The sequence below is a fragment of the Salvelinus sp. IW2-2015 genome, linkage group LG30, assembly GCF_002910315.2.
Source record: "Salvelinus sp. IW2-2015 linkage group LG30, ASM291031v2, whole genome shotgun sequence".
Classification (NCBI taxonomy): domain Eukaryota; kingdom Metazoa; phylum Chordata; class Actinopteri; order Salmoniformes; family Salmonidae; genus Salvelinus; species Salvelinus sp. IW2-2015.
In genome coordinates this window covers 12037661-12058443 of record NC_036869.1, presented here as the reverse complement: position 1 = coordinate 12058443, position 20783 = coordinate 12037661, and the positions used below count along the sequence as shown (strand labels likewise).

At 41.0% G+C, this 20783-nt stretch overlaps 1 protein-coding gene across 1 annotated transcript in view; it reads right to left on the bottom strand.

Annotated features, from left to right (window-relative positions):
* Positions 1-20550, bottom strand: part of LOC111954978 (collagen alpha-1(XXII) chain-like) — a 57256-nt gene extending 36706 nt beyond the window's left edge. The window contains 5 exon segments of the mRNA XM_023974967.3: positions 4361-4472; positions 8655-8735; positions 16539-17105; positions 17372-17518; positions 19872-20550. Coding sequence (XP_023830735.1) covers positions 4361-4472; positions 8655-8735; positions 16539-17105; positions 17372-17465 — 854 coding nt within the window. The 5' untranslated portion in view covers positions 17466-17518; positions 19872-20550.
* Positions 20551-20783: the final 233 nt, after the last annotated feature.

The window sequence follows — 20783 nt, the reverse complement described above, 5'->3', positions numbered from 1 at the left end:
TTATATGTAGACCTACATGTCATTCTTACTACAGTATATCTGTTGGTGTATATATGTAGACCTACATGTCATTCTTACTACACTATATCTGTTTGGTGTATATATGTAGCCACATGTCATTTTACTACACTATATCTGTTTGGTGTATATATGTAGACCTACATGTCATTCTTACTACACTATATCTGTTTGGTGTATATATGTAGACCTACATGTCATTCTTACTACACTATATCTGTTTGGTGTATAATGTAACCTACAGTCATTCTTACTACACTATATCTGTTTGGTGTATATATGTAGACCTACATGTCATTCTTACTACACTATATCTGTTTGGTGTATATATAGGCCTACACGTCATTCTTACTACAGTATATCTGTTTGGTGTATATATGTAGGCCTACACGTCATTCTTACTACAGTATATCTGTTTGGTGTATTATGTAGACCTACACGTCATTCTTACTACAGTATATCGTTTGGTGTATATATGTAGACCTACATCTATTCTTACTACAGTATATCTGTTTGGTGTATATATGTAGGCCTACATGCCATTCTTACTACAGTATATCTGTTTGGTGTATATATGTAGGCCTACATGCCATTCTTACTACAGTATATCTGTTTGTGTATATATGTAGACCTACATGCTATTCTTACTACACATATCTGTTTGGTGATATATGTAGGCCTACATGCCATTCTTACTACAGTATATCTGTTTGGTGTATATATGTTGTACATATAGATCATGCTACATTAAAACTGATCATGTCTACATTAGATAACTGATCACGTCTACATTCTATAACTGATCATGTCTACATTAGATAACTGATCATGTCTACATTATATAACTGATCATGTCTACATTATATAACTGATCATGTCTACATTCTATAACTGATCATGTCTAAATTTTTCAACTGATCATGTCTACATTCTATAACTGATAATGTCTACATTCTATAACTGATAATGTCTACATTCTATAACTGATCACGTCTAATTCTATACTATACTACATAGATAACTGATCATGTCTACATTAGATAACTGATCATGTCTACATTAGATAACTGATCGTGTCTACATTAGATAATTGATCATGTCTACATCTATAACTGATCATGTCTACATTCTAAACTGATCATGTCTACATTATAAACTGATCATGTCTACATTAGATAACTGATCATGTCTAACATTCTATTAACTGATCATGTTCTACATTCTATAACTGATCATGTCTACATTTCTATAACTGATCATGTCTACTTTAGATAACTGATCATGTCTACATTTCTTAACTGATCATGTCTACATTAGATTACTGATCATGTCTACAGTTCTATAACTGATCATGTCTACATTCTATAAACTGATATGTCTACATTAGATAACTAATCTGTCTACATTAGGATAAACTGATCATGTCTACATTCTATAACTGATCATGTCTACATTAGATAACTGATCATGTCTACATTAGATAACTGATCATGTCTACATTAGATAACTGAAAATGTCTACATTAGATAACTGAAAATGTCTACATTAGATAACTGATTATGTCTAGATTAGTTGTTGACACATTTATTCTATTACAAACACTGTAATGCATACTTTTAAATTATATTATGCGAGCTAAAAATAAAATAAAAAGTGAAAACATTGATACAAATATTTTCCTTCAAGTATAATTTTTGGAAATTATTAATGTTACTGTCCCCACTACAAAACAAAATACTTAAATGTATGTAATTTTGCCCTTGAAACATTTCATTGAAATACTGTAGAATTCCATTCATTCCTATGCAGGACTGCTCCTACTGGGTAGTGGCAATATGGCCGACCGGTGGCTTCAAAGCCTCAATGGGCAATGCATAGCATCAGCAATCCAGGATTCATGGTTGGAACTAGACGGAGTACAGCTACAACTGGAAGTGGCTTTTCGTAGTAGGTTAGGAGAGCATGTTACCTGTCACGTTACCTATCTTAACCTGCTGCGTCAATTCTCTTAACCGGCTATGGAAAAGTCACTTCCGGTCGTAGCTGTACTCTCTCTAGTCAGAACCAGGGTTTATATACATCATTGGTATAGACGAGTTGGCTGACAAGTCACAAAAATGATGCCCGCGCATGGATGAGGCAGAATGCTATGTGGTGTTATGATTCTGAAAGGTCAGATCTCTAGCAACAATGACAAGAAGCTGCCATGTGAGGAATCGTAGGTGGTTTGTWTCAGCTTGTTGTATCTTGTCATTGATGCCTGTTTTGAGGTGTTTTTACTCATGGCATCTCTATGCTGATATGGCTAAGATTCAGTAGCTAGCTAACCAACAACTGTAACGATGTATTTGAGAGACAAGAAGTGCTCATTGTGTAAATGTCTTTATGTTTTCAGTAAACATTTGGAGACAAAATATATTTGACATTTTGTCAACAATCTAAGCCAACCCAGTCTGTTTTGCCCCATACAGTAGTTATGCACGATTTTGTTGCTCAACAACGGCCAAATATCACACCTGTGCCGTGTCTGGCATTGCCTTGTGGCTTGCTCCATTTGCACGATGTCGCAGGATTCGTGCCATTTCCGTCAACTTTCACAATGAATGGTTAAAAAGTAGGCCAAGGCTGCCTGTCACCTCAATATTCAGCAACTGTTGGTGGTGCAATGGGCAACCAACTTCACCAATCAACCGTTTATTGTAAAAAGCAACCAATGACGGCAATGCCCTCCTCAGGTTCTAGGAGGAGACAAAATGGGCATTTGCATCCTTAATCCCTCACAAGTAAATTTAGAAAAACTTGTTGCTTTGATAGCTACTCGAAGACATATAGCATAACAAATCCAACTGTTTAATCTGTAAAGTGTGCAGCATTTGTACTTTCTATTAGGATAAAGCGAATTGGGAACACTGCCACTACCTCACTCTCCAACCGTGATGCGCATGAATTGAGTAGTGATGGCCATTTCGAGTTTTTTCGGTGAGCGGCATCATCTGGCTCCGTTCACATAAAATAATAGCATAATTTGGCTCCCACATGGCTCAAAATGCTTAACGCAAATATGCAAATCAGTATGCAAATCAGGGAGTCAAATGAACGGCTCTTTCACCGATGCGATTCGGTTCCTAACATTCACCATAAAGAGCCATTCAAAAAGAGTTAGTGCTAACCGGATCCTTTGGATGTCCCTACCCTAAACCCTAACCTTAACCTTTACCCTTACCCTAACCATAATCTAACCCTAACCCTTACCTTAACCATTTTAAATGTCAACTTCAAAGGGGTAGGGATGTCCCAAGGTCCCAGGTAGCAAGGACCGTTCAAAAATACCTGTTTGTTCGCGACCCATCACTAAAACTGAGGAGTGAACTGAAGTGAAGATGAAATTGGGCAACTCTTGGAAAGCAGTGGAAGTTGATGAAAACTATTATTACAGGTGTGATGATACTGGTGGTGCGTCAAGACAAATTATTTGTTGACAACTGTAGCTACGGACAGAAGTGACTTCACGTAGCAGGTTAGTAGAATGAACGCAGCAGGTTAGGATAATTAGCATAGTAGGTTAGGATAATGAGGTTAAGGTTAGGAAAAGGGTTAGGGTTACGCTTAGCTATAATGCTATAGTTGTCAACAACAGTTATTCGGATAGCCACTCTAGCTATAATCTCATGTGGATGCTAGCAAGCTAGGTAGTGCTAGATATCAACAACCAGTCCAGTAGGGTCTGGAAGCTATAGTGAGTTTTGATTGGTCAGTAGCGTTGCAATATCGCAGAGTATTTGCATAAAGTTCAGCTTTCCCCAACGGTCCCCCACCCACTTCACTCAATTGAAAATGAATGGGGCTCTGTTGTTTCATCACCCCCAACGTGTTGTGTTGAAATGCAATGTTATCCCCGAAGCGGCAACTAAATGAAGGTGTGCTGCTAGCCACAGCCATAAAAACCATCAGTATCATAACTCCTGAACCCATTGGAGGCCATTTTCAAATGTAGCCTGTAAAAGCATTTACACAAGCAGCCCAATTCTGATATGTTGCCCAATCATCATCAAAGAGCTGATCTGATTGGTAAAAAGACCAATTAGTAGAAAAAAAGATCAGAATTGGGCTGCCTGTGTAAACTTAAAGGTAGAAACGTGTTGGTGTTATCAATAAAGAKGTTTTTTTTTTAAAGACTTCCACTGCCCTCCAACAGTTGAAATGTGTCTTCACTTTGTATTAGGATAGGAATATTGTGATGGAAGACCTGTCAGCAACTCAACTCAATCAATCAATGTAAGCCGCAGCCTGGGAATTAAATGTAGCCCTACTTGTCACAGCAAATAAAGAATTGTTCACTCACTCTGTCTGTTGTACAATAGGCATGGTCCCAAGTCGAATATAGGAGCTCTGGCCCTCATCAAACCTTGGTCCCAGTATGTTTTCCACTTTGAAGTATTCCATCAGGTCGAACCCTGCAACAGACGGGACAGAAGATAACATGATTAGCCTAGAGTTGTAGCTGAGTAAATCAAATACATAAAGTGGTTTGTAAGAACTTTCTTCTGATCACAAACAGAGGGAGCACTGATCATGATAAGACCAGAGCAACACACTAGAACCCATCAAAAAGAGCTATAGGTTGAAAATGACTGACATACAAATACCCAAGTAGATCAATGATATTTACTGTATACTGTTTCTCACAATATATATGTGTGTATCCTCACTAGCGAGATAGATTGATACAGTTAAATATGGGGGGGGGGTTGAGAGAGAGAGAGCCACAAGGAGTCGCTAGAACACAATGGGACAAGGACATCCCAACCCTCCCCTAACCCGGACGACGCTGGGCCAATTGTGGGCCGCCTCATGGGTCTCCAGGTCACGGCTGGCTGCGACACAGCCCGAGATCAAACCCGGATCTGTAGGAACAACTCTAGCACTGAAATGCAGTGCCTTAGACCGCTGCGCCACTCGGGAGGCCCCTGAGAAAAGAAAAGTTACAGACAGAAGGAAATCCTCTCTGTAGTTTGTGGTTACCTACTAATTGACTGCTAGAGTAGCCATTTGACTTCCCAGACTGGTTTAGACGTAGGGTCTCCTACCATTCAGCAATCCTATTGAACAAGTGGCAAGATTGACTGGGGCTATCACCAATCAGAGTGAGAGGAACCCTTTTAGTCACTCAGTATGCCTAACTCATTTACATCTGAGTGTTGAGAGATAGACATTGGTTGTCTGGTCTGACATGGTGAATAAATAATGAGAAGAGTCAGCAGAGAACCATAGAACCATAGACTGGCGACCATGATAATCATGAACCGACGATCACGGCAGCCTAGCCCAGTGCTCAGATGTTACCATCTGTCCGGATCAAAAGAATGCATTGTGTCTTTCTCTTTCCCAGTCACTGCACTCATTTGGCGTTCCCCACAGAGCCAGGTCGACCCATTGGCCGTCTCTGGCTGTTCAGAATAACTTTTTGGAGGATGATGATTATACAGCATCCTCTGCCAATCCAAATTACAGGTCTGTGCTACAGCCCGGCTCGTCCTTAAAGCCACGGGACTCAACGAGTGCACAGAGCACGGAGAGTATTTGCACAGTGCAGCACGATGACAGAAGAGAAAACAGAGCTATTAAAAACATCACAGCTAGATTATGGGTAGTTGGGTACCTCCTTGACCACGACCCACCCAGATTACATCTGATCTCAAAGTGTTTCCCCTACCATAATTGTCTAGGCGGGGTGGGGCGGGGCAGCTAACCCCACAGACCAGTAGACCTGTCTGTCTGACTGTCTGAGTCATTCGCACTTTCTTGCTGTGGGATGAAGTAGATAGATGCACCTGGTCAGAGGAATGTTTATTGTCTCAGACAGTTGATGGGTTATGGGGTCCCTTCGACAGTTATCCAACAGCATGCTATGACAGGGCTATTGGGCACCTGTATGTTTTAAGGTCATTGTTTTGTTCGTTGCTAATGGTGTATCTGCAGCCTGTGTGCTTTGCCACCTGCCTGTACGCTTCAGCAGCACTGTCACATGACCGCCTTCATAATGGAACTTAACTGTCCCCTGAACAATGTTAAGTATCACATATTGACATTCACAAGGCATATTTCTTCTGAATCATGTCCATATGGGAAATGTGATTCAAATCTAGCTGAGAAAACGTGTACTGTAGCCTGATTAAAACTGTCTCCAGAGTGATTCTCTGTAGCATTCATAGCAAACTGCAGTCTAGACTATAACTTATGAATGATATCTGCATTCATAGGATGAAACAGCAGGTTATTCAAGCTGGTCCTAAGTCAAACAAACAGTGCAAATGCAATTTGACCCACTTTTATTGTGAATTATGCCAGACTGTATTTACAGGACAACAGGACCATGGGCTGCAGTACTGAGATCAGATGGATAACAGGCAGCATTAGTAAACTCCCTGCCCATGGTTCTTGGGCCCTGCTAGCATTGCCATAGTGACTTGATTGTTGTTTAAAAGGGTGTGTCCTCTTCAAACCACAAACACAAACACACTCACACACACACACGCAGCTGTTCCATTGGAGCACCAATGACATAATTGCAAATAGGAGTGTATTTTAGACCTCTGCCTTTTAACAAGTGGAGTTTAATGTCCTCTGGCAGTAAATCTATTAAACAGAAAAACTTAGTGGGCCTGATATCTAGCGAGGCCAGAATAAGGGTGTGGCTCCACTTAGTTTAAGCTCCAACAGAAAAGCCACAAATACAGTGGTGTGTGTGTGTGTGTGTGTGTGTGTGTGTGTGTGTGTGTGTGTGTGTGTGTGTGTGTGTGTGTGTGTGTGTGTGTGTGTGTGTGTTGTGGGTGTGTGTGTGTGTGTGTGGGATTAACCCATATCTGTCAATCAATCAAACCCACACTGAGATCTGCCTGAACAATTCAGCTAAATGTAATATACTGTATATAAAATAAAACATACTTGCCATTTAAGAGACACTTTTATCCAAAGGGACTTTATAAAAACACATTTATTGTAGTTGTGAATGTGAAGCATCTTCAAACAACTTTGGCTGCATAGTTCTAGTGATTTATCCAGATTTCTTCCTCTTTATATTGCAGTTTATAGTAAAGGCCCAGCCACATAATTAGAACTGGTGTGTCTACTAGAGGATGTGATGTATCCAGTCTAGTCAGTGGGAACCCCCGGAGGAACTGTCGTTTCAAACACCAGAAACAAACTGCAGCTCTGCCAGAAGGCCTCAGCTTCTCAGACAGGTTTACAACCCACGTTTAAACCTCTGTTCTTCCCCGGATAGGGTTTTCCTGAACTTGGCTGAAAAGCTGTTTCAGTGTGTAGCTCCACATGACTGAGTTAGGACTCGGTCCCCGAATGCCCTAGAGTGCTCCCCCAGGGGCTTTATCCGCTAAGGGCTTGTGGGTGTGCAGGCTTTTGTCCCAGCCATGCAGTAACACCTCATTTAGCTAATCAGTCTTATTTGAAAACTATTATTTTTGGCTAGATGAAATTGGCCTCCTCTGCCTTTTGCACTACATGGTGGTATCAAACCCTTGACTTTTGAGTGAAAAGATTTAGGTTGTGGCAGTAAATCACTCAGGAGAAGTAAAGGAAAAATAATTAAGCAGTAAAACTCTGAAGTATGTTATTGCAATTATTCACACTGATTTGTCACGCTAGGTTACGAAGCAAATTATCATTTTGAACAGCCTGTAAATCTAACATTTCTCACTGCTTGATGTTCTCTAAGATCAGATATCTCAGTGCCATTACTCCAATACTTGTATTCTGATCTGCTTTCATGAAATTTTACGCGTTTCACACTAGATTTGACAGTTTCCTCTCCCCAGGTAAAGAGGCTGTAGCAGGAGTCAGACATCCCTCCTGGTCCGTGTCTGTTTTTCCGCTTAGCATGATGAATGTGAGTGGGAGGCATACAGTAGACAGGAACTCTGATCCCTTAAGACTGTAAGACAACATCCTACCTATCTGGTTAAGCAATACTACTCCACATTTCTCAGAAACAATTTTTTATATAAATACTGGTAAATACCCACTGAAAATAGAGACCACATGAACAACTTGTTAAGAACCTGCTAAGGTGCCTTAATATAACCAGTAAATACAGAACTAGACCATAATAATTCATTTTAAGTTGTCATAGATAGTAATATAGTCTGTGTTCATTTAGCAAAACGTCCCACCTTCTCTTGTAGTTGGATGAAAAGTCTGTGGTTCAACACAAGGGAAGTAGGCTGCTTCATGTACAAGCTCTGATACTTTTTGTAACATTATAATAACAGGAAACTAGTCCCAGCAAATGGATAAATGAATAGGTATGTTTTGGCTAGGTTCAAATACTTTTTCTTTCGTGTTCTCTAAGGAAGATCTGAAGTGATGGAGGAGAGGGTAGAGAAAGTAATTTAGCAATTCATTTACCATCTGMTCTTAGTACAAATGTTAATGAAAAACAGGTATTTGTGTAGTGGGCCTATTTTCAGACGTCGTTATTCACCATGATTGCATAGATCCAATGATACTTGCAGTCAGATGAAAGATACATGGCACTTTAGCTATTAACCATTCTGTTAGATGAATGTGAAACATTCAGAAAAGTTGATCAGTGAAAAGGGGAGAAAAAAAGCAGTTTTTACCTGGAACTTCCTCCAATCCATAGCTGGTACTGTTGGGCTTGAAGCGGTCTGGTTGGACCTTCATATTGGGGCACAGCACGTCTGAGGAGAGAGCAGAAGAGTAGAATTAGATTGGAGTAACAGAGAATCTTATTTTGATCAGTTTATGCCTTCCATATACAGTAACACTTTGTCATTTGTCTAAAGCTGCAAGAATGCACACTTGGATTCACGTAGTCAACAAATCAAAGTTCACAGTGTGGAGAAGAAAAAAAAAATCTTATACAGAATGCAAACCTATCCTAGAAACCTAGCTACATCATTTTCATTCAATAGAATCATTAGTTTTAACTAGATGATTGGAGTTATGAAGGGCGTGTCCCATTGAAACGGGATCTTTCATTGAAACTARCGGTAGATAGTAGGCACTGTACTCCAGTAGGAGTAGTGCCTTGCAAAAGTATTCACCCCCCTTGGCGCTTTTCCTATTTTGTTGCATTACAACCTGTAATTTAAACTGATTTTTATTTGGATTTCATGTAATGGACATACACAAAATAGTCTAAATTGGTGAAGTGAAATTTTTAAAAGTATTTGTTTAAAAGAAAATCTAATAAATAAATAACGAAAAAGTGGTACATGTATATCTATTCACCCCCTCTGCTATGAAGCCCCTAAATAAGATCTGGTGCAACCAATTACCTTCAGAAGTCACATAATTAGTAAAATAAAGTCCACCTGTGTGCAATCTAAGTGTGACATGATCTCAGTATATATACACCTGTTCTGAAAGGCCCCAGAGTCTGCAACACCACTAAGCAAGGGGCAGCACCAAGCAAGCGGCACCATGAAGACCAAGGAGCTCTCCAAACAGGTCAGGGACAAAGTTGTGGAGAAGTACAGATGAGGGTTGGGTTATAAAAAAATATCAGAAACTTTGAACATCCCATGGAGCACCATTAAATCCATTATAATTTTTTTTAAAGAATATGGCACCACAACAAACCTCCCAAGAGAGGGCCGCCCACCAAAACTCACAGACCAGGCAAGGAGGGCATTAATCAGAGAGGCAACAAAGAGACCAAAGATAACCTTGAAGGAGCTTCAAAGCTCCACAGCGGAGATTGGAGTATCTGTCCATAGGACCACTTTAAGATGTACACTCCACAGAGCTGGGCTTTACAGAAGAGTGGCCAGAAAAAAGCCATTGTTGAAGAAAAAAATAAGCATAAAGGTATGTGGGAGACTCCCCAAACATATGGAAGAAGGTACTCTGGTCAGATGAGACTAAAATTGAGCTTTTTGGCCATCAAGGAAAACGCTATGTCTGGCGCAAAACCAACACCTCTCATCACCCCAAGAATACCATCCCCATAGTGAAGCATGATGGTGGCTGCATCATGCTGTGGGGATGTTTTTCATTGGCAGGGACTGGGAAACTGGTCAGAATTGAAGGAATGATGGATGGCGCTAAATACAGGGAAATTCTTGAGGGAAACCTATTTCAGTCTTCCAGAGATTTGAGACTGGGACGGAGGTTCGCCTTCGAGCAGGACAATGACCCTAAGCATACTGCTAAAGCAACACTCGAGTGGCTTAAGGGGAAACATTTAAATGTCTTGGAATGGCCTAGTCAAAGCCCAGACCTCAATCCAATTGAGAATCTGTGGTATGACTTAAATATTGCTGTACACCAGCAGAACCCATCCAACTTGAAGGAGCTGGAGCAGTTTTGTCTTGAAAAATGTGCCAAGCTTGTAGAGACATAKCCCAAGAGACTTGCAGCTGTAATTGCTGCAAAAGGTGGCTCTACAAAGTATTCACTTTGGGAGGAGGGGGGTTGAATAGTTATGCACGTTCAAGTTTTCAGTTTTTTTGTCTTACTTCTTGTTTGTTTCACAATAAAACATATTTTGTATCTTCAAAGTGGTAGGCATGTTGTGTAAATCAAATGATAAAAAAATCTATTTTAATTCCAGGTTGTAAGGCAACAAAATAGGAAAAATGCCAAGGGGGTGAATACTTTCGCAAGCCACTGGAGCGATGCATGCACCATTCCCAGCGGTGACAGTTTTAGACTCACACACACATACATACCTCACAGGCCTGGGATGGCCAAGTGATGCCAGTGGTGACAGATAGGAAAGGCAACAGCCCCACTCAGGGTTAGTTTACATTGGCAGAGAAGTCTTTTTTATTTGTAGGAGGGAAGATCCCATCCTGACTTGTCTCTGTGTTGTTGCTGAGGTAACAGGTATCAATGCTGCTGACACAATGGGATGGGGTCCTTTGTATGATGGTCAAACTGGGATGGAAGCTAGTGGCTCAGTTGGAGACAGTGGAGGCTGGTGGGAGGGACTATAGGAGGACGGGCTCATTGTAATGTCTTGAACGGAATACATATCAAACATATCAAACATATGAACCCATATGTTTGACTCCATTCCATATATTCCATTCCAGCCATTACAATGAGCCCAGCCTCCTATAGCCCTTCCCACCAGCCTCCTCTGGTTGGAGAGGGGGTATACTGTAAATGTACTGTACATTTCTTTGCCCATCTCACTCTACTTTCCTGGAATGCTGCATGGTTTGTTGTAGGATGTTCATGTGCAAAAACAGGCATGTTAGAGACACCAATTCTCATTCCATTGATCTCTATTAGTAAAATCTCTGAAATAGTTGTCAGCTATGACGACTGAAAGGAGAGCAGACACACTGACGCTAAAAGGTGCTGAATGTGAAATTATTCAAAATTCCTCAACATAGTTGTGTTAAGACCAGAGGAATTTAGTTTTAACTCACATTATTGCCTTTGAACTGTGATGCTATGATAAGTTGGCATGAGAGGAATTAACGGTACTTAACCAAATGTATTGTTAATCTCAAGTGTGTGTGTGTGTGTATGTGTGTGTATGTGTGCATGCGTGTGTGTGGTGCATGTGAACTTGTGTGTGTGTAAAGCAGGCAGAAACCCAAACCGCGGAGCAGATTGTGTCTCTGATGATCATGCACTATCAGACCCTGTAATTTTCTTTAATTGCGGATATAAAAAGGACTTTGTTGAGTTAAGGAGGATTTAACTTTACTATGGACGGGATGGCTCCGTCTCTTGACATGCCCTGTTCTTTCTAACTGCAGAGTCAAGTGTATAATGTCCTGCGAAAAGTCAGGTAGACAGCTTATCCCTGGTAGACTGTTACAGTGTGCCACAGTGTTCGTGCCTGGCTGCCATAATAAGTTGTTTACTGTGGCAGGAAAGGAAATAAGCAACCAATCACTTCTACATTTGTTGTGGTGTCTATCTCTGTGATGTGTTTTATGTTGTTTGATTGTTTGTTTGTGTATCCTTACTTGTTCAGTTTACTTGTGTTTTTTTTTTTTTTTTACTTTTTACTTTTAAACTTTTATTTTAAAGGACAATTCCACCCAAAAACTGTCTTTTGGTATTTGTTTCATTAGTCCATTGCTGATATAGTCCCAAAATGTTTTAGATGTCAGCAATCAAGTTTTCAAGATATATATATATAGAGAGAGAATAATAAAGAAACCCTGGAATGAGTAGGTGTGTCCAAACTTTTGACTGGTACTGTATATACACACCTACTCATTCAAGGGTTTTTCTTTATTTTTACTATTTTCTCACGGGTTACTATATATAATATTTATATTATATATATAGTATTATCGGCCTCTTCCCCCGATTCGTGTGCAATGGGCTTTATCTGGTTAATATATATAATATATATATATATATATATATATATGTACTATATATTATATATCATATATATATATATAATAATATATATATATATTAAATACAGAAATATAGACATTATGATGCATTTTGCATCATAAGATGCTATATTGTGAAAGTTGCATGTCTTGAAAACTTGATTGCTGACATGCAAAACATTTTGGGACTATATTAACAACTGACTAACGAAACAAATACAAAAATATAGTTTTGGTGTGGAGATGTCCTTTATTTAAGCATTTCCAAACATGTAAACCAAATAGGCTTTGCTGGTGGTTATAGGATGTCTTTAATTCAGTTTTTAAAGAGATGGTTGGAGTAATACTACATACCTATTGTGGCCAACAATTACAACGCTAGCTTTGAAAGGACAGCCGTGCGTCACTGTGTTTTAAGATTCAGCCATAACTGAAGGTCTGAGACTCTGCTCACTGCAGAGCTAGCCACTCCCTCTCCTTGTGGCCCAACAGCTATAATTAAGGGCAGAGCCCTTAACTTTTTTGGGCCCAGTGGTATCTCATAGGTCTCATACACCAGCAGTAATATACCATGCAAAAGCAGCATGTCCTAATCAAGTASAGCTGAATCTGCATTGTGGGGTTCACCATACTGTATGTCTGTTGCTGAGGMACAAGAGAGAGCCATGAGAAAACAAGTGCTGAAAACAAATTGTCTCACCATTTAAAAAGAAGATGGAGAACAAGCTGTGAAGGGAAAATACTGAAGTTTTGGTGCAGGTACAGCCGAATAGCACGTAAATATTATTACGATACTAACCAGGTTTCCAACCAACCTTTTTATGAGAGTGAAGTACAGTACATGTTGGATCATTTTTTTTAAGACAGGCCTGATGGAAACAGAAAATTGGTCGGTAAACTTTCCAAATGTTGACAAAACAAAATAGGCTAGACAAGGTAGGCTAGATATTTTTATGTTGATAAATTAATTATTACAAAAATGGCTGTGGAAGCATCTTTATGCGCAAATATTGATATAATAACTATCATATCGAAGTAAACTTAGAGTCACACGATGATGTTGTTTGTGGTCCTCCCACTACGACTCAGGAAAGCATGCAGTTTATTAGGCAACAGATGAAATATGTTATGATGAACTTCACAGGGTGGTGAAAGTGCAAGGTGATGAGCTTCATGCTCCTTTTCAATAAATATCCAGGGTCTTATTCTGTTGACATGATGATCGAGGCTTGGCTGCCACTTAGAACAATTGAAAAAGATTTCGCTATTTTTGTCCATAATAATCTCATCATGTAGGCTATACCCACACTGTATCTGTGAGCTGTTGGCTACAGTGCACGTGCCAAGGCCAGAGAGAGCACATTCCCTACGTAACGCAACATTCATTGAGACAAAAACATCAGTAGAGTTGGAAATGCGATTGAAACCCATTTAACTAGTTTTTATATTTGGTAGATGGGAATTTAACTGCAAAAGTTATTTTTATGTGCGCTACGTCATCACGCACAGCCTTTTATCTGCAACATGTCAATTGCATGGAAACACATTTCTGAGGGGGAAATACGCATATAGTTTTCATGCAGATTTTAGAACGTTCGTATGAAACTCTATCGGCAATTGGATGGAAACCTAGCTATTGTCCACCATAATGTTGAGATATATTGTCAAAAATAATATCCCAATATGTAACTGTATCGATTTTCTTTTGCGCCATCACTAATTAACTCTGGGAAAGAGATATCTGCGGAAGAATGGAAATTGCCATGTCATGGGTGGATTGCGAGGTCATGCAAGGTCAAGTGTGTCCATGCTCTTGTATTAACAGGAAACATAGTGGATCAGGTGATGGGACTTATTTAGCCTGTTGTTTATTATTAAGTTGAACTAAAAACATCTGTATATGATATAGAAACATTTGGTTTAATTAAATAAATAAAATGCTAACTCCTTCAGGCCTTTGGTTTCCAGACTAGGTAGTCTAAAGTGTTATTGCACTTTGCTCAAATCTAAAAGCATAATAGCCCTAATTTGTCGAGTGGACTTCTATGGTTCCCAAAAATAGAATCCAAAACATTCAACTGAAAACAGGCTCTAACTAAGGAGTGTACCTAATTCAGTCAACTGTATTACCTCATAAGTACAATTATGGCTGTTGAATAGTCTTTGATTTGGCAAACACGCCTTTCTCGTTCACTGAGGTTTAGTTGAGTTAAAGTTAAAAGGTTTCTGTGTTTATATATATATTCTCCCAGCACTGTGTTTAACGGTGGTGGTAATGTTAGATGAAAAGGTGAAAACATACAACGTGGAATTCATAAACTGCTCTTTAGGACCTACTTGAAACTTTAGAACTGTAATTTTCAGGGCAAAAATAACTTGGGCCGCTCTGTGCGGTGCCCACTTATATTCTTAGATACACTAACATGGTGATCCTAGAGATTACAGAAGGAACAATTTTGGGTGGCGAATTAACTAGTTGTCCAAGGTAAAGAGGTTCTGTGTAGTGACCCCCTGAGGACCCTTATCCCCATATCGTAATAGATCCTATGTCCGAAAGCATGTGCCATTACGACTAGAGAGGAATGTATAGACTGACTCCAAGGTGGGTATATTAACATTGGAATCTGCGGTCTCAGAGGGAAGGGTCAGGGTTAAGAGCTTCCAGAGGAATCTCCTAGCATCCTGCCAAACTCAACTGGGTAAAGTATCACTACACAAGGACGCCTGTCTGACTTAAATAAAGAATAGAGGCTCTGATTACAGTGTGATTCTGAGTTAACACTAAACACAGCTCTGAGTATTGTACTATCCTGTTGTGCTTTTTAGCAGTAAATGAGATTATGTGTGCATCCAAAATGGCACCCAATTCCCTACATAGTGCACTACTTTTGACCAATGGGGTGGCATTTCAGAGACAGGCTATGTTGAAATGATGGTCCAACACTTATCTCGCGACGAGGCCCAAATCGCCAGGTACAGCCGTGTGACCGTGTCATTTCATCTTCCTTATTTACTGTCAGGGTTTCAGGCAGGTTAGTGCTATCCGGCATCCATGGGACGCCCCTACCCTAAACCCTAACCAGAGTTTCTAAACCATACTGTGCTGTCTTTGCCCTAACCTTAACCTTAACCTATATCCTTACCCTAACCATAACCCTTCCCTAACCCTTTTTCAATGTCAACTTTAATAGGGTGACGTCAGAGTTGAGAGGTCCCAAGGATTCCGTTGAGARGCTACAGTTCCAGGCACACGCTGCTTTCGTGTTCAGATCATTTTAGTGGGGAACGCAAACTCTGGAGTGTGAAGCATCCAACCAATCATATTCCACCTCCTGTCCTGAACATACAATACATAGTCACTACTCCACTTTCCTCACCAGCCCAGAGCCATCCCAGACCACACACCTCACTGTTTTAGCATTTTAATACAGCACAGTATATACGTGTTGTTATTTTTAATTGCATTTGTAACATTTGTACTGAACGTTTCCCTGTCGGAGGATGTGTAGTAGTGTAGCTGGGTCCTGGAGAAGACATTGAGGTTAGAGTAATTCAGGCTATCCAGCGTTCCACACCTCTTAACCAAGTCACTGGGGCAAGTGGCCACAAAAATGTATCGGTCTCAAAAACTGTAAAATATGAGTCGATCTCTGCTTAACGCTCACGCCTCACATATATCATGTCACACCCAGGCAAAGACAAGGAAGTACAGGAAGGACCGTCTTAGTTGAGGGAAAAGGCCTAGTCGAGAGGGAAGCCAATTGAAATGGCTCATGTACTGTAATTMAATTAAGGTGTGTGGTGGAGTTTTGGGTTAGAGGCTTGGTTAGAGGTGTAAAAGGGTTAGTTTTGGAGTGTAAGTTCAGAGTGATATAGATTTAGATATCTTTAAAGTTCAAAGTCACAGATTGTATAGTAAGAAGGTGGAGGCTTTTGATTGATAGAAATAACTGCATTTTCAACTGAATTTAAGACCCAATTCTGATATCCTGATTGTGTATGTAATGTAGACATCTTGTTGGAATCTGTTTTCTCAAAACTGACAAACTAAAGAGTAAAGGCAGTCACAGAAAAATCCTGCACCTGATAATCTACTCTCACAGAGCCTCCTTCTCAGCCTGTGATTGGTTACTTACTCTCACAGAGCCTATGGGATTGGTTACTTACTTTCACAGAGCCGTCTCCTCAGCCGCCCTCTGATCTTGTCGATGGCGTTAAAGTCTGTCACATGGAACACGTGAGCGTTCTTAGGTTCCGCAGCGATCTCTTCGAGCTCCACCTTCAGAGCCTCCCCGATGCCCACTGCGAACATCCTCACCCCGGCCTTCGCCGCCGCCTTGGAAGGCTCCAACACATAATCCTGGCTCCTCCCGTCCGTCAGGAGGATAGCCACCTTCTGGATGCCCCTGGCGGCAGGCCTGGCCCCGGCCCGCTCTGTGAAGATGTTGGTGGTGGTGTAGCTGATGGCGTCCCCGGTCATGGTGTTCCCTCCCAGGTAGCGGATGTTCCTGGCGGCCCTCTTCACCTCGTCCATGGTGCTGTACCGTCCCAGGTTGAACTCTGTGGTGGGCCGGTCGCTGTAGCGTACCACTGCCACACGCGTCTTGTCCGGGCCCACGTCGAACGACTCCACCAGGTTGGAGACCCACTGGCGGATCTTCTCAAAGTTCTCCTTCCCCACACTGGATGACGTGTCCAGGATGAACACCAGGTCATAGTGCACGTTCTTACAGCCTGAGAGGAAGTGAATGGTAGTATGTTAGAAGTRAGACCTGAGGAATTCCCAGTACTGTACATAAAGATAGTAAGAACCAGGCTTTGGTTCAAATAGTATTTCATTTCTTTCTAACTACTGAAGATGGAGCAAGCCACACTAGTGCCAGGTGGGCAGGGTTTCTACTTTCAGGACTACTCCACTGCTTCCAGACAAGCTCAGTGTGGCTCAAAGTATATGAAAAAAAACTACTTTTGAACCAGCTATTAATAGCTGATGTCCTTACCTGCCCTGCTCTGAGCATCAACCCTCAGTCCTGAGAGTGTCAGGACCAGTATGACCAGGACCAGGGAAGCCCTGCATCCCAGTCGCAACTCCATATCAGCCTCTGGTCTTTTGAGCTTAGGTTGTGATCACCATCAAAGTCTCCAACCTGTAGACATCAACAGGTCACCATTACAAACTACCAAGAAGCAGACAGGTGTGAGAGACTACTGGGCGTTTCTAGGGCCTTAGCCTCAATATTATCCTTGAGTATTGGAATGCAATATCATGTTAAATGTCTTCTGATTCCGATAAACAGCTTTTCTTTGGGGAATATTGATTTCACAAAAAGCTACGAATCCGTATGCAACTCTCATTTACTCATCGAGGTAGTAGTCCACGGATCTAAATGTACGCATCTCTTCTGGAAGTAGATTGAGGAACGTGTCAGTTGACGCTTTTAGAGGAGGCCAATCGAATCCTAGAGTGACTAGAGTGACTGGGAGTGAAAGGCCCCTGAGTTTTGAATTGGACAGAAATCAGTGGCAGTGCTCTAGTATTATCATGATGCTGTTGCAACACAAACACCAACTCCTCTAGAACTTCCTGTGTCACCATGGAGAGGTTACAAGGCGGTGTCTCTCATCTGTCATCAACCTCCTCTATATCTTTAAGTCATCCTTACGGGAAGAGTGTCTGTCTGATTTAGCAGCAGTGAACTAAGATCAGAGCCAAATACAGTATAATAAGTCCGTGGGCCCAATGCTACACTGTCATCAGAGGGCTAGACTAGTGGTGTGTGGGGAAAGCTCTGTGTGGCTTTGGTGTATGGAAGTCTGGTGATGTGGCAATGGCTTACRGTTCTCCTTGAACCTTCATAATGCTTTATTGCTGCTTTATCCTTTAACACTAAGTGTTATACAGATCTTGCATAGCAATGACAGGATAATCAAATCCAGGAATAGAGCTATGTGAATGTTTTAGTGAAATGGAGGGAAACAGTGGAACCCATTTTAAAAAATGTGTTTGTGAACGTGAATGGGATTCCTACTAAGAACTAGGAACATGACCAAGTTAAGTTCTGTTCTCATACGATGTATCCTCTCCTGTCTTGTGTTCTACAGTTACATCACAGGGGAGTGCCCACAGCCACTTAACAATTGTGTGATGTCCTACACTTTGCTTGATTGTCCATTATCCTCCAGCAGCATGGTCAACATGTGAACACCCTGTGCAATCACCATGATGCTGGGTTAAACCTGTAGTCTGGTTAGTTTGGCAGCAGCTTACTTTATCTGATATACCACAGAGCTATTTATGCCCTGGAGCTTTCTTAGGTTTTACTGACACTATTAATGAGCTCAATGCCTACTTAGTGAAATGGCTGCAATTGCTGTAATTAGTGTGTATTTAAAGCTGACAAAAATGAAAATATGTCTCAAGCTCCCACTCAATGCATATAGCCTACTGGAAAAGTTTTCAGACTTGTAAAAACTATCCACCCATCCACCCACAAATACATATGATAGGCCTACATCTTGAATAACTATTCAACAGATGGCTCATCTGAGAGATCAAATTATGAAACTAAGGAATACTGTACTGCTACTTTGCATTTAGCATAATTTTGTTCCATCAGATAAATATTTTGACAATACCGCAATCCCTGCTGTCACCACATATACTCCCTATATCACGTAAGCTTTCAAAAAAGATTCAACATGTTGACTTTGAAATACTTTGAAATACTTTGAAATAAACAGATAAAAAACATTGGGATGTGACTTATTCAGCAGCCCAAGCCCCAATCCTGAGCCCAGATCTCCCCTGTACAAACTATGGTCTGTATCCTGCATGGGGCCTGTGCGTTTCCACCTCCTCTCTCAATGGCAGACCAGGGACTACGATCTAGATGTCTATTCCAGAAACCTGACCTCCATCATCCAGAAAATGATGTAAAAAACAGCAGGAGTTTTCCAGTCGAAAGGGAAAAAGGAAATTAAGATGGACATGGATCTTGTAGCTTCTCCTGACGGAGCATCCAACACATGGCTCCTCCGAGCTCCTCTCACAAACAATGTATCACAAACTTAAAAATATAAATGCACAAAAATATAAAACTACCCTCCAAAGAAACAATATAAATAGCCAGAAATAAAACCATTTTAATGGGACAGATTGATGAAACGTTTTACTGCAGTGGGCTAAATCAGGGTCACACAGAGTGTTTCTTGGGAGTCTTAAACAAATCTATTTTGAAGTAAAAGTATACACCTTACACACATGGTTATGGACTTAATAAAAGAAGACATGTCAGATACAGAGTTTAAATGTATTACATTTTGAGTTTGCATCCCATTATTATACTTTATATCACAGAAGACGGAAATATAACAAACTGTTTGACATAGAAACACCGGATTTTCGGTGTTTAAAAAAAACATGTTTATGAAAAAAATCTTAATAACATTCCACCTATGAGGCCAATAGGTAATTTGACTGCAGGAAAGGCCTACTCCTACCTGGATTGCAGATCACTTAGTTTCACTGGAGGTCTCTCTCTCGCTCTGTGTGGCTCCTATCCTCCAGTTCTCACTTGTTCCTTAGCTCAGCATTAACGCACCATCCCCTATCCAACGGTAAATCCCCCAAATGTCTTCCTTTACAGGTGCGAAGAAATGTAATCCTAAAATCCACCGCGATGTCAATCCAAGTGTTGATAAAAAGTCCAAAGTGAGGTGAGCATCTGCTACAACCTCTTGGATGGGTGGATAGAGAGGGAGAGAGACGGAGAGGGAGGAGGGAGGACCTGACTGAAGTTGAAAGTGTAGGGTTTCGCTAGTGGACGAGGTGGTGCTCTAGCTAGCTGTTCAGCTCACAGACATAAAAACAACCCTGACAGGCCTGGCCAATTATAGACCAACTTTCTGGATATATTTTTGTCTCTTTTTTTCTTTATGGCTGCCGGGGCTYCGCCCATCTGAAGTGTTGCTGCCCTCTGAAACAGAATGCACACAGCTTCTCTCTCAGCCACCCCGCCTCCTCTGTCCATCCACTCCAACCCTTCAGCCATAACCCTGCCTCAGATATAGCCACAAAAGAGCTGCCCTAGGTGCCTGCGGAGGACCGTGGTGATGGGCGAGTGGTGGCCGTGGTGGGATGGTTCTACTCTAGCAGGGGACTTGCTGTATGGTGGTGAGGGTGTACTTGAGTCAGGAAAAGGATTAGCGTGTGCTTGAAGATGTATGTGTCTTGTGCTCCTCCTTGTGCTTGTGCTATCTGTCTCTTATGTAGTAGAATTGGACAGCAATTGTACATTCTGAAAAGTGCTAAATTATTTAAAACAACATGGGGAAATGTCTGTTAACCACATTGAGAAGTAATGTTTACTTGTCAGTCATGTTCCCTGCAGGAGGGGAAAGAAAGAGGAAGCA